The sequence below is a fragment of the Saccopteryx bilineata genome, chromosome 2 (assembly GCF_036850765.1).
Source record: "Saccopteryx bilineata isolate mSacBil1 chromosome 2, mSacBil1_pri_phased_curated, whole genome shotgun sequence".
In the NCBI taxonomy this organism is placed as follows: domain Eukaryota; kingdom Metazoa; phylum Chordata; class Mammalia; order Chiroptera; family Emballonuridae; genus Saccopteryx; species Saccopteryx bilineata.
In genome coordinates this window covers 33018813-33033504 of record NC_089491.1, presented here as the reverse complement: position 1 = coordinate 33033504, position 14692 = coordinate 33018813, and the positions used below count along the sequence as shown (strand labels likewise).

General features: G+C 37.3%; 1 protein-coding gene across 3 annotated transcripts in view; it reads left to right on the top strand.

Annotated features, from left to right (window-relative positions):
* Positions 1-14692, top strand: part of STX17 (syntaxin 17) — a 78163-nt gene that overhangs the window by 49584 nt on the left and 13887 nt on the right. For 2 of the 3 annotated variants that reach the window (XM_066256651.1, XM_066256652.1), the window contains exons 5-6: positions 7597-7712; positions 7791-7841. In XM_066256651.1, the coding sequence (XP_066112748.1) occupies positions 7597-7712; positions 7791-7841 (167 nt within the window). The remainder of the gene's footprint in view (positions 1-7596; positions 7713-7790; positions 7842-14692) is intronic. The other variant, XM_066256653.1, reaches the window with a different exon arrangement.

Here is a 14692-nt window from a genome sequence, read left to right as displayed (position 1 = left end):
TACCTAGCACATAGGAAGTATATAGCGGATAGTACCTAGTGCTTGGCACATAGTAGACCATTAGTAAATGTTTTCTAAATGTGAATGAGTAAATATATTTTTAGAGACAGTTTTGTAATTTCTTTGTTTTTTTCTTTTTTATAATCAAGTGAGAGGCGGGGAGTCAGAGAGACAGACTCCTTGCATTCGCCCCAACCGGGATCCACCCGGCAACCCTTGTCTGGGGCTGATGTTCTGCCCATCTGGGGCTACAGCTTCATTGCTCAGCAACTGAGCTATTTTAGCACCTAAGGTGAGGCCATGGAGCTATTTTCAGTGCCAATACCAACTTGCTCATTCGAGCCATGGCTGCAGGAGGGGAAGAGAGAGAGAAGACAGAGAGAGTGAGAGAGAGTGAGAGGGGGGAGGGGTGGAGAAGCAGATGGTCACTTCTCCCGTGTACCCTGACCATAAATCGAACCCAGGACATTCACATGCTTGGCCGATGCTGTACCACTGAGCCAACCAGGCAGGGAAGTTTTGTAATTTCAGGTGTGCTATAATCATATTACTCTGTGTATAACCAGTACCTAAAATGGTTTTGGGGGAGAAGGAAATGTTAGCACTTAATCTTTAGTTGGAGTATTTGAGAAGAATGCTTTTTGATAGTTTATATTTACTGTTGACATTATTCTGTTCATATATAATTATCACTACCATACTGATGGGGCTGAATGCTGTTCTTATCATTTTGTAAAACTGATACTTGATGTGTATGTGGAGAGAATCCGAGCTTTATACTTCCATGTGATGAAGGGGCCATCTCATGCACCCAGACGTTTTGACAGTTGTGATGGCAGTAATAACAGTGAAGATAGGTGTTTTTTTTCTGGAAAGCATTGCTGGCATCAGTTTCTTTTGCTATTTATATTTGAATTTCTCATCACCAGCAAACAAATGATTTCAGTTATATCAGATTTTTCTTACAATATGATTCTATTCTAATACTTGTTTTTGTTTTTGTTTTTGGGTTTTTTTTGTATTTTTCTGAAGCTGGAAACGGGGAGAGACAGACAGACTCCCGCATGCGCCCGACCGGGATCCACCCGGCACGCCCACCAGGGGGCGATGCTCTGCCCCTCTGGGGCGTCGCTCTGTTGTGACCAGAGCCACTCTAGTGCCTGGGGCAGAGGCCAAGGAGCCATCCCCAGCGCCCGGGCCATCTTTGCTCCAATAGAGCCTCGCTGAAGGAGGGGAAGAGAGAGACAGAGAGGAAGGAGAGGGGGAGGGGTGGAGAAGCAGATGAGTGCTTCTCCTGTATGCCCTGGCCGGGAATCGAACCCGAGACTTCTGCACGCCAGGCCGACGCTCTACCACTGAGCCAACCGGCCAGGGCCTCTAATACTTGTTTTAATTTTTATTTTATTCTTACATTATTTGTGTTTCTAATAGTAAGATTGTTTGGGCTCAACAAACTTGGATTTACAGTATATATCATCAGAGGAACTGGTTGGTTATGAGAAGAAGGCAGTTTACCCAGTTTGCTGGCAGTTAACTTTCTCCAGAGGAAGCTGATTGGCAGGGAAAAAAAAGTTGGGAAAATTTGAGAAGCATATGTAAATAAATAGGAAATGAAAAATATTGGAGCAGAGCTATCATATGAGGGAGAAGAAATAACAGATGAAATTTATTTTCCAATTCTATTGATTCTCAAACTTCACAATTCTTGTAACACCAAATTGGCCTGAGACCTAATCACTTGAACACTGAGAGAAACTACAAAATTAAATCTCTGCAATCAGTGCTGATTTGATTAAGGTAATCATTCCATTTATAAAATGAAACACCTAAGTTATATCTAAAACAATATTAGAATTTCAAATTCTGAGTGGTCTGCTGGTCAGTTGTGCTTTGACTTTGAATTCATTGCCAACATTAAGCAGTTAAAATTAACAATCTCACTATGTCCCTGAGTTTTTCACCAAATATGGGAATTTCTCCTAGGTTGCCTTAAATCAAGAAATATTATTTTTTTTAAATTGAGAAGATAAGAGGAGACGAATATGAAAAGAAAGCACTAATTTACATAAGACTTTAGAAGTGGGTTAGGAATTGGATTTGCTCCATGTGTGGTCTTCTTTTAGCTATAGAATCTTTTCTGTCATTCTGTCATGTTTTTACCCAGTGTTCTCTTGTTTTTCTTTATTTTTGCTTTAGATACTCATTATAGTAGTGACAGCCTATACAGAAAAAAATGTGGTTGATTTGCATAGAAGTTAAGTGCCTTAAAATACTTTTTCTTTGAAAATTCAATCTGATTCTAAATAAATTGGTTGGAAACATCAGCAGAGATTCAGAAGCAATGTTGCTACATTTCCACAAGTGAGATCAAAATACAAAAATAGTTTTTCAGTTACAGATAGAAATAACAAGTAGAATAAGGTATTTATGTTCTCTGGAGAATGAAAGGAGCTTATTAAGTTTAGGGAAAACCTGTGATGATTTTACTATTTCTTTTGTCCAGCTACTGAGATCCTAAAGGAAATCTTCTCTGCCAGTGTTGCTTGATCTGAGAAACTCCCTCCTGTCTCACTTGTGTGTCTAGCTTCGTTTTTAGCATATTGCTTCCCACCAAGAGAAGTGATGAGCCTACTGATGTGATTTGTATTTAGAAAGGTGTATCAAGTCATACAGAGTGAATCATTGCTTCTCTCTGTCTTTGTCTTTCTTACCATCTAGCACACAACTTTACCAGCGCAATAGGAACAGAATCTTATTACATTTTAAACAAATATTCACAAAAGAAAAGAATCCAATCTTAAAACTTCTGGGAACTTCAGACTAGCATATTGAATTTGATAAAATATTAGATTTTACCACAGGTATATACATGTACTGAACTGTTCCATAAAACGTGTAGATGGTTTTCTGTTATTATTCAGAAAATGTCTTTTCAATTGGTTTTAATTTCCTTAAAAATTCTGCTTTACAGCTAACCTTTTTCACAATTAAGTCATGACTAAAAAGTCATTTTCTTTTGATATATAGGTTTATGTAGATGATCAGTATATTAATTTCACTATTTTTAAGCTGTCAGAACATGAAAAATTCAGGAAATGCTTTTGAATTAATTTAGAGTTATAATGCCACTTTTTCTAATGTAGTAAAGTTTAGTGGAAATTTTTTATATATTGTGTTGTAATTCTTAGTAGAATCAGTGCCCTTCATGAAGTACGGAGAAAGAAAGAAGGGATGGTGGGGAGAGGGAGAAAATGAGTATGAATAAATGAGTGAATGAATGGATGGGTATTTAAACAGAGAGAAAAGTCTTATGTCTATATTATTAAGCTTATTTCTCACTTCAACTAAAAATATCTTAATGTTTGAATTTATGGTCAATAATAAGGTTTTAAAACTGGAGCTGGAAAAACAGTGGTGAGTGCTATATTCTGTACCCTTTATACTTATAGTTGTTTGCATATACATAGAACTAGCTGAGATTATTATGTCATATAAAACAACAGCAATTTTGACTCATGTGGATAGAATAAGAGTTCTTTAGCCTTCTCTCCCACAGCTATAATCTATCTCAATGTTTTGTCTCCTCATGTCCATAGCAATTTGTAAAAGTTCAGAGTCAGTGGATGACCACTGAGGTACAGATTTTTAATACAAGCTGGAATAAATGAATTATGGAAGTTGTAGTAATTAAAGGCTTTCCTTTCTTAATTATTAGTCATGCTTTGAATTGATTAGTGATGTTTAGCCTTGTAAATTTACAGCAGGATTTTCCATGGAAGAGAAAAGACTTCTTTGTTCTAAGACTCATTAGAACTAAGATATATACACAGTTTACTTTTAAGTGAGATGTAAATGACTTACACATTTTTTTATTTTTTACTGAAGGAAATCTTATTGTTTGCCTAACATGTCAAACATTTCCCATCCCTTCATTTTTTAGATCAAGAATTTATATATGATCATTTCTCCTCGTTTTTTTAAATACCCTGCATAATGTATTTAAATCTTCTCTAATAGTACAAAGATTATGCCTTAAAAAATCTTTAGAGTGGGTGCTGTGCTTATGAAGTTATGCTTTACATTTGGTCAGTTAGTGAAGTTATCATTATTCATCTGCTATTAAAGAGGTTGGAATTCTTATAGTAGGAATATTAAGTGTAAGAAAGGTGTTAGAGTAACATCTATTTTGATTGAAGTTAAAAGAAAAGTGTTTTATGTGATGTTAGGACATGGGGTAGATGACTCTTAAGCATTTGTAAAGATCATAGAGAGCTTTTAAAGTATTGGATACTTGCCATAATGTTGTCATGTAAAGCTAACTCTGTATCTCATGTTTTTGCTCTTCCTTTAAGATTAAGGAAATGTATTTGTATAAGATTCAAAATTAAAAGATTGCAATCAATTCTGATAAGCCTACAAATTACTTTTTAGTCAATTGACTATGCCCTTAAACAATTTAGTTTATTTTCCCTTGAGAGGTAGCACATTCATAAACTTTGACAGTAAACTAGCAATGCAGTTTTATAAAATACTGTTCAGTTATAGGGTAGCATGGGAAAAGAAATTGAGAGAGAAGTTGAACTTAGTGTTATAATGATAATGACTTACTTTCAGGATTATATCAGCTGTCACATGTTGCTGTCATTTCCCTGTTTACAACCCTTTAGCAGCTCTCTTTATCTACCAGATAAAGTCCAAAGTCTTTAACTGGACTATAAGACCCCTTCTTACCAGCTATAATGTCTTAAACTTGTAACTTTATGTCCTTTATACATTATGCTTTGGCAAGACCAAACTGTTGATTTTAGGTTAAGCTATATATATATTTTTTTTGAGGGCCTTTTTCATTCTGGTCTTTCTACTTAGAAATTATTTGCTTATTTGTTTATTTTTAGAAATTAAATTTAATGGGTGAGATTGATCAATAAAAGTACATAGGTTTCAGGTAACATTTTTATAGCATTTGGACTGTTATTTGTGTTGTATGCCCATCACCCAAAGTCAGATTATTTTCCATCACCATATATTTGTTCTTTACTCCCCTCCCCTCATCTCCTTCCCCCTGGTAACCACTTCACTTTTCTCTACATCCGCGAGTCTCAGTTCTATATCCCATCTCTATGTGAAATCATATAGTTCTTAGCTTTTTCTGATTTACTTATTTCACTTAGTATAATGTTCTCAAGGTCCATCCATGCTGTTATAAATGGCAGTAGATCATCATTTCTTATGGCTAAGTAGTATTCCATTGTCTATATGTACCTCATCTTCTTTATTCAGTCCTCTATTGAGGGACACTTTGATTGTTTCCATGTCTTGGCCACTGTGACGAATGCTGCAATGAACATGGGGGTACGTGTATCTTTGTATACCAGTGTTTCCAAGTGTTTTGGGTAGATTCCAGTAAAGGGATTGCTGGGTCATGTGATAATTATATTCTTAATTTTTTTGAGGAACAAGACAGGTAATAAGTGTTGGAGAGGCTATAGAGAAAAAAAGGAACCCTCATTCACTGCTGGTGGGAATATAAACTAGATAGCCATTATGGAAGACAGTATGGCAGTTCCTGAAAAAAATTAAGAATAGAATCTACTTAGAATTTGTATTTCTATTTTCTTTGCCTAGTGAGAGAATATTTTTTAGGAAGCTGTTCTATAAACTGCACACCACACCAAGCTGGGTCAGATACCACCCCAGCTTGGAACTTCCACAAGTACTATGTGTCTCTGTATCTATTTACTTAAATATTGATGAGCTCTCGTACTGTTTTACAGTTGTCTCCTTGCGTGTTTAATCCTTCTAGAACATAAATTCCTTGAGAGCGGCTACTTTGTATTACTTTTTCATTCCTGGTCCCAACACAATACATAATGAGTGCTCAGAAAACATTGAAGTGGAAGGTGTTTAAAGCATGAAGTAAGGGGGGGCAAAAGGGAAGTAAACCTTCAGATCTCTTCTTTACATTTCTACTGCCACCATCTTAGAGCATCATCATTTTGCACCAAACATATTGAAAAGCCTTACAACTGGTTTTTCACCATCTAATTATTTTTACTTTTGAACTCCATCCTTAGTCTGTTCTTCATACTATTCCCTTTCTAAATCTGAAATCTGATCTAGAACTCTCCAGCTTCCCAATAGTCTCCTACTCCTTTTAATAGTTCCATAGTGATCTTATGAGAAAGACAACTCTTTAACATTGTTTACAATGCCATGAGTAATGTCATCCTCGATTTGCAACCTCAGCCTTTGCTTTTCTCTTGTCATAGACTGTGCTTCACCTATACTGAGCTCCTTCCAGTTCCCAAACCTATGCACATTTCTCCCTCACCTGAAGACTCTCTGCCTCTCCCTCCAATCTTGCCCGAGTTCAGTTACGTATATAAGTTCTGTTCATTCTCAGGCTTTAGCTTCAGAACCTTCTCGGCCACTCTCTCCTCCAAAAGTCTAGGTTAACTATCTCTCTTTTGTCCTTACATAACATTCTATACTTACCCATGTCACAGTTCTTATCAGACTATACTGACCTTGTCTGTTAGCATGTCTATATCACACATTACATGGTACGCTCCATGAATATTAGCAGCAGTAGCAATGGTGGTAGAGGCAGTAACTTTTACCACTTACTCTTGACATGTAAGCCAGACACAGTGCAAAGTACCATCTTATTTTATAAATAAGGAAAATAAATCAGAGAGATGAAATCCCTTTCTCAAATCAAAATGCTAATTAATAGCCAAACAGGATTCTTACCCAAATCTATCTGATAAGGCCCATACTCTTAGCCACTACCCTAGGTTGACCCCTTGGAACTGTTATGGTTTACCATGTGTCCCCAAGATTTTAGCACACTGACCGGAATATACATAGTAGGCATTGTATAAGTTTAATGAAGGATTGATTGGTAAAACCAATACAAGGAAATAGAAAGACTTGAAGGTAGAATGTGGAGCATAAATTAATTCATCATCATAACTGTTTACTGAGGAAAGCTTTGGTGGGGTGTTGACTTTTTTAAACTCGGAAAAGAATTGGAGCAATGGAGGTATGGCCAGAAAAATGACTCTATAGAGAAGTAAGGTGACAATCTGTATAAAAATACACATATGGGAAAGGGGTTAGCTTGATGACAGATTTGTTACCAAAAATGACTGGTTTTCATTGCTAAAAACACATGACTTTCCTACTTTTAACAGGTTGAGAATCTGATATTTATTGCTAAAATGGCCAAAGAAAAAGTTGATTTAGCAATGAAACGTGTTAAACCTGGGTATCTCTTCATGGAACGTTGGTCAAATAGAATAGTTTTCCTTTCGTGCTTTTTCCACATCCAGCCCTGGTTATTCCAATGGAGTAGATAGTATTTGTAGCCTTTTTTTTTTCTCTATGACTTGTAGAATAATTAAAGAAAAATATATTTGTTTACCTGGGAACAGTCTGCCTATAGATAAATCTATTTTTATAGAATAATCAATTTACTTTTAGCCTGAATTTAATTAGCATTTTAAATGAGGATTTTTTTTATAGAGTCAGTTCATGCTCTCTGCCTTTCTAACAAAACAGATAAACTCTAAACATGAGGCTCTGTTCACCCAGGGGCATTTCACACTACAGAAGCTGAAGCTGATCCTCAGAGTGTGGCTCAGATGTATGCATTGCCTGAAATTCCTCGGGATCAAAATGCTGCAGAGTCATGGGACAACTTAGAAGCGGTATGTTAAAACTTACTTTCCTTTCGGTACCTGTGAGGCATAAAAGTAAGTAACTTCCTCTTTCTCTTTCTTTTTAAGGACTTAGTTGAACTTAGCCAACTGGTCACAGAATTCTCTCTCCTAGTGCATGTAAGTATATAACTTTTTGGCTAAGATACTAGGTAAATATTAGACATTAGATAAATAATTAAAAGGCTTTTCTCAATCACTAGGCTTTCAATTAGAATTTTTGTTTTATTTTATTTAGACAATTAATTTTAACAGGGTGACATTGGTCAACTAGACTAGAGTGCATGGATTCAGAGAAAACATCTCCAGATCATTTTGACATTCAAGTATGTTGTATACCCATCACCCAAAGTCAAATTGTCCTCCATCACCTTTTATTTGGTTTTCTTTATGTCCCTCTCCTCCCTCCACCCCCTCCTTTTACTCCCTCCCCCTCTCCCTGGTAACCACCACACTCTTGTCCATGTCCCTGAGTCTCAGTTTTGTGTCCCACCTATGTATGGAATCATATAGTTCTTAGTTTTTTCTGATTTACTTATTTCACTCAGTATAATGTTATCAAGGTCCATCCATGTTGTCGTAAATGATCCTATGTCATAATTTCTTATGGCTGAATAGTATTCCATAGTGTATATGTACCACATCTTCTTTATCCAGTCATCTATTGAAGGGTTTTTGGTTGGTTCCATGTCTTGGCCACTGTGAACAATGCTGCAATGAACATGGGGCTGCATGTGTCTTTACGTACCAGTGTTTTTGAGTTTGGGGGATATACCCAGTAGAGGGATTGCTGGGTCATATGGTAGTTCTATTCTTAGTTTTTTGAGGAACCACCGTACTTTCTTCCATAATGGTTGTACTACTTTACATTCCCACCAACAGTGGATGAGGGTTCCTTCTACTCCACAGCCTCTCCAGCACTTGTTATTACCTGTCTTGTTGATACAAGCTAATCTAACAGGTGTAAGGTGGTATCTCATTATAATTTTGATTTTCATTTCTCTAATAGCTAGTGAAGATGAGCATCTTTTCATATATCTGTTGGCCATTTGTATTTCTTCCTGAGAGAAGTGTCTGTTCATGTCCTCTTCCCATTTTTTTATTGGATTGTTTGCTTGTTTGTTGCTGAGTTTTGTGAGTTCTTTGTATATTTTAGATAGTAGACCCTTATCTGAGCTGTTGTTTGAAAATATCATCTCCCATTTAGTTGGCTGGTTTTTTTGTTTGTTTGTTTGTTTGTTTTTAAATAATTTTATTTTTTTAATGGGGTGACATCAATAAATCAGGATACATATATTCAAAGATAACAAGACCAGGGTATCTTGTCGTTCAATTATGATGCATACCCGTCACCCAAAGTCAGATTGTCCTCTGTCACCTTCTATCTTGTTTTCTTTGTGCCCCTCCCCCTCCCCCTTTCCCTCTCCCATTCCCCCCTCCCCCCCATAACCACCACACTCTTATCAATGTCTCTTAGTTTCACTTTTATGTCCCACCTACGTATGGAATAATGCAGTTCCTGGTTTTTTCTGATTTACTTATTTCGCTTCGTATCATGTTATCTAGATCCCACCATTTTGCTGTAAATGTTCCGATGTCATCATTTCTTATGGCTAAGTAGTATTCCATAGTGTATATGTGCCACATCTTCTTTATCCAGTCATCTATTGACGGGCTTTTTGGTTGTTTCCATGTCCTGGCCACTGTGAACAATGCTGCAATGAACATGGGGCTGCATGTGTCTTTACGTATCAATGTTTCTGAGTTTTTGGGGTATATACCCAGTAGAGGGATTGCTGGGTCATAAGGTAGTTCTATTTTCAGTTTTTTGAGGAACCACCATACTTTCTTCCATAATGGTTGTACTACTTTACATTCCCACCAACAGTGTATGAGGGTTCCTTTTTCTCCACAGCCTCTCCAACATTTGCTATTACCTGTCTTGCTAATAATAGCTAATCGAACAGGTGTGAGGTGGTATCTCATTGCTGTTTTGATTTGCATTTCTCTAATAGCTAAAGAAGATGAGCATCTTTTCATATATCTGTTGGCCATTTGTATTTCTTCCTGGGAGAAGTGTCTGTTCATATCCTCTTCCCATTTTTTTATGGGATTGTTTGTTTGTTTGTTGTTGAGTTTTATGAGTTCTTTGTATATTTTGGATATTAGGCCCTTATCTGAGCTGTTGTTTGAAAATATCATTTCCCATTTAGTTGGCTTTCTGTTTATTTTGTTATCAGTTTCTCTTGCTGAGCAAAAACTTCTTAGTCTGATGTAGTCCCATTCATTAATTTTTGCCTTCACTTCTCTTGCCATTGGAGTCAAATTCATAAAATGCTCTTTAAAACCCAGGTCCATGAGTTGAGTACCTATGTCTTCTTCTATGTACTTAATTGTTTCAGGTCTTATGTTTAGATCTTTGATCCATTTTGAGTTAATTTTAGTACAGGGGGACAAACTGTAGTCCAGTTTCATCCTTTTGCATGTGGCTTTCCAGTTTTCCCAGCACCATTTATTGAAGAGGCTTTCTTTTCTCCATTGTGTGTTGTTGGAAGTTGGCTGTTTTGTTGTCAGTTTCTTTTGCTGAGCAGAAGCTTCTTAGTCTGATGTGGTCCCATTCACTTATCTTTGCCTTCACTTCCCTTGCCTTTGGAGTCAAATTCATAAAATGTTCTTTATGACCAAGGTCCATGAGTTTAGTACCTATGGTTTTTTTCTATGTAATTTATTGTTTCAGGTCTTATATTTAGGTCTTTGATCCATTTTGAATAAATTTTGGTACAAGGAGATAAACTGTAGTCAAGTTTCATTTTTTTGCATGTGGGTCTCTAGTTTTCCCAGCACCATTTATTGAAGAGGCTTTCTTTTCTCCATTATGTGTTTTTGGCTCCTTTATAAAAAATGATTTGGCCATATGTATGTAGTTTTATTTCTGAGCTCTCTATTCTGTTCCATTAGTCTGAGTGTCTATTTTTTTGCCAATACCATGCTGTTTTGATTATCGTGGCTCGGTAATATAATTTGAAGTCAGGTATTGTAATGCCCTCAGCTTCGTTCTTTTTCCTTAGGATTTCTTTGGCTATTTGAGGTTTTTATAGTTCCATATAAACCTGATGATTTTTTGTTCCATTTCTTTAAAAAATGACATTGGAATTTTGATGGGAATTGCATTAAATTTGTATATTGCTTTGGGTAATATGGTCATTTTAATAACTACATTTATTCTTCCTATTCAAGGAATATTTTTCCATTTCATTGTATCTTTTTTTATTTCCTTTAATAATACTTTGTAGTTTTCATTATATAGGTCCTTTACATTCTTTGTTATATTTATTCCTAGGTATTTTTTGTTGTTGTTGTTGCAACCATAAAAGGGATTATTTTTTGAGTTCACTTTCTGAAGTTTCATTGTTGGCAGATAAGAAGGCAATAGACTTCTGTATATTAATTTTGTATCCTGCGAACTTACTGTATTGGTTTATTGTTTTTAATAGTCTTTGTGTGGAATCTTTGGGGTTTTCTATATACAGGATCATATCATCTACAAAAAGTGAAACCTTTACTTTTCTTTCCCAATATGAACACCTTTTATTGCTTTCTCTTGTCTGATTGCTCTGACTAGAATTTCCAGCACTATGTTGAGAGTGGGCAACCTTGTCTTGTTCCTGATTTTAGAGGAAAAGTTTTCAGTTTTTTGCTATTTAATATGATGTTAGCTGATGGTTTGTCATAAATGGTCTTTATTATGTTGAAATATTTTCCTTCTATATCCTCAATTAGAATTTTAATAGAAGTTATAATTTTTAAGACTGCTATTGGACCATTGATAGCCATGTTCTCAAACTGTAGATCTATTTAATAAACATTTATTAAGCACTTGTTATATAAATGGTACTGAGTTAGATCCTTGGCATTGGGGGCCTGACAGCATTGGATATAGAAATAAATGAAGCCTGCTCTCTGCCTTCAAGGATTTACAGTGGGTGGAGATAAGCTTGGATCCCCAAAACTGAAATTTTAAGCATGACTGTTACATGCAAAAATAAGATATGATGGGCAGTATTATAAGCTCACAGAAGAAATTCATTCCAAGGGAGGGAGGCAGGGGTTGTGAGGTAGAAGCATTACGGATAGCTCCACAAACTAGGTAGAATTTACTTGAGCCTTGAAAATTGAGTGAAATGTCCACAGTTGGAGTAAGGGGGTGCATTTGAAACCAGCTGAGCAAAGACAAGGAAGACAGTACATTTCAGGAGTGACAAGTTCTGCAGTGTCGTCAGAGCATAAGGTACCCAACAAGGCAGGGAGGGTTAGGATGAGATGAGATGGTACTAAGGTCATACCAAAGAATTTGAATTTGACTTTGTAGGAGCCAGTATAGCCTTTGAGCAGGTTAGAGTGGTGTGATCTATTCAGTCTGTGCTTCAGAAAGATCAGTTAGTAGTGTAAATAATGGCTTGGGGGGGGGGGAGTGTAGGCAGGATGACAAGTCAGGAGTCCATTGCACGAGTTGCACCAAGACCAACGGCAATACAGGCATAGTAGTCCCCCCTTATCTGAAGTTTTGCTTTTTGCGATTTCACTTTCCATGGTTTCAGTCACTGGTCCATCATGGTCTGAAAATATTAAATGGAAAATTTCAGAAATAATTAATGAGTTTTAAATGCCACATCATTCTGAGTAGCATGATGAAATCTGGTACCAAAAAAAAATAAAAAAATAAAAAAAAAAAAGAAATCTGGTACCATTCTACTGCATGCAGCCCAAGATGTGATTCATCCTTTGTCTGTAGTCTCCACGCTACATACACTCCCTGCCCTTAGTCATTTAACAGCCATCTTGGTTTATAGCACTGCAGGTTTATGGGGGTTTTTTTTAGATTTTATTTATTCATTTTAGAGAGGGGAGAGAGAAAGAGAGAAGAGGGGAGGAGCAGGAAGCATTAACTCCCATATGTGCCTTGACCAGGCAAGCCCAGGGTTTCAAACCGGTGACCTCAGCATTCCAGGTCAACGCTTTATCCACTAAGTTTATGTTAAGTAACCTTTATTTGACTTAATAATGGCCACAAAGTGCAAGTGTATTGATGCTGGCAATTTGGAAATGCCAAAGAGAAACCATAAAGTATGTGTATGATTAGGAAAAAACACAGTGTATGTAGGGTTCAGTACTATTCAGTTTCAGGCATCCACTGGGGCTCTTGCCATGTATTCCCTGCAGATAGGGGGGACTACTGTGTAAAAGTAGACAGCGGAGAGGTATTTCTGGGTTGGAAATCAGAGGAAGATAGAAAAGTCAAAGATAAGAAACATGAAGGCTTTATGCTGCATAATCAGGTCGCCAGTTAACATAGATTAGGGCAGTGGTCCCCAACCTTTTTTGGGCCATGGACCGGTTTAATGTCAGAAAATATTTTCACGGACCTGCCTTTAGGGTGGGACGGATAAATATATCACGTGACCGAGACAAGCGTCAAGAGTGAGTCTTAGATGGATGTAACAGAGGGAATCTGGTCATTTTTAAAAAATAAAACATCGTTCAGACTTAAATAAAATGGAAATAATGTAAGTTTTTTATTCTTTCTCTGCGGACCGGTACCAAATGGCCCACGGACCAGTACTGGTCCGCGGCCCGGGGGTTGGGGACCACTGGATTAGAGAACATAAAATCAATTTGGTGGAAAAGATAGAATATATTTTGTTACTATTTTTCTAAGTTATATTTTCTTCTCAGGAATTATGGGAAGGTGTGTGTGCATGTATGTACATTCAGGAGCAAGCCTGTTTCTGCTTTTGCTTCTGGCTAGGCTTAGTTCTTTGTTCTTGGCCAAACTATGACTTGGGGGTTGTACTTTTTGAGTTATGGTTTCCCTGACACCTGGCTTTAAATTATAACAAGATCCTAGGTCACACAATCTCAGAATTGGAATTGAAAAGGACTTGAGGGCACAACTAATCTAACCCTTCTATTCTTGCCCCAGTTTCTCAAACAGATGGTCTTTTGCTTATTTTTCAATGGTTACAATGCAGGGATACCTTATATTTCAGTCATCTCCTTATGTAAAGTGAACTCTGCCCTCTAATAACTTTCCTCTGGTACTTTTGCCTCCTGAAGCCATATGCTGAGCAAGTTTTGTCTTTTTTCCATAGAAGAGTTTTTCAACCAGTTCAGACCAACATCATCCTTCCTCACTGTACCCCACCTCATCGTATATTCTTCTTTTCTTTTTTCTTTTTTTTTTTTTTTCTGAAGTTGGAAACGGGGAGGCAGTCAGACAGACTCCCGCATGCGCCTGACCGGGATCCACCCAGCATGCCCATCAGGGGGCGATGCTCTGCCCATCTGGGGCGTTGCTCTGTTGCAACCAGAGCCACTCTAGCACCTGAGGCAGAGGCCACAGAGCCATCCTCAGCGCCCGGGCCAACCTTGCTCCAATGGAGCCTTGGCTGCGGGAGGGGAAGAGAGAGACAGAGAGGAAGGAGAGGGGGAGGGGTGGAGAAGCAGATGGGCTCTTCTGTGTGCCCTGGCCGGGAATCGAACCTGGGACTCCTGCATGCCAGACCAACACTCCACCACTGAGCTAACTGGCCAGGGCCGTAGTTTCTTCTTTTAAAAGCCCTTGATTCTCAGCCTTGGTGGAGTAGCTCATTTGGTTAGAACATCATCCTGATACACCGAGGTTGTGGGTCGATCCCAGTCAGGATGCATACAAAATCAACCAATGAATGCATAAATAAGTGGAACAACAGATCAGTGTTTTTCTCTCTCTTTCTGTCTCCCACCCTCCCTCTCTCAAATCAATCAATTAATCAATAAAATTTAAAAAACAAACAAAAAAACACCCTGATTCTTTAATGTATAAATATTTCTAGAATATGATGTATAGGCTTTCAGTACTAGTCTCTTACTCTGCTTGTTCTACTTTGTGGATTTTTTTTAATGTAATGCTTACCCCTTGAGTAGTACAAACC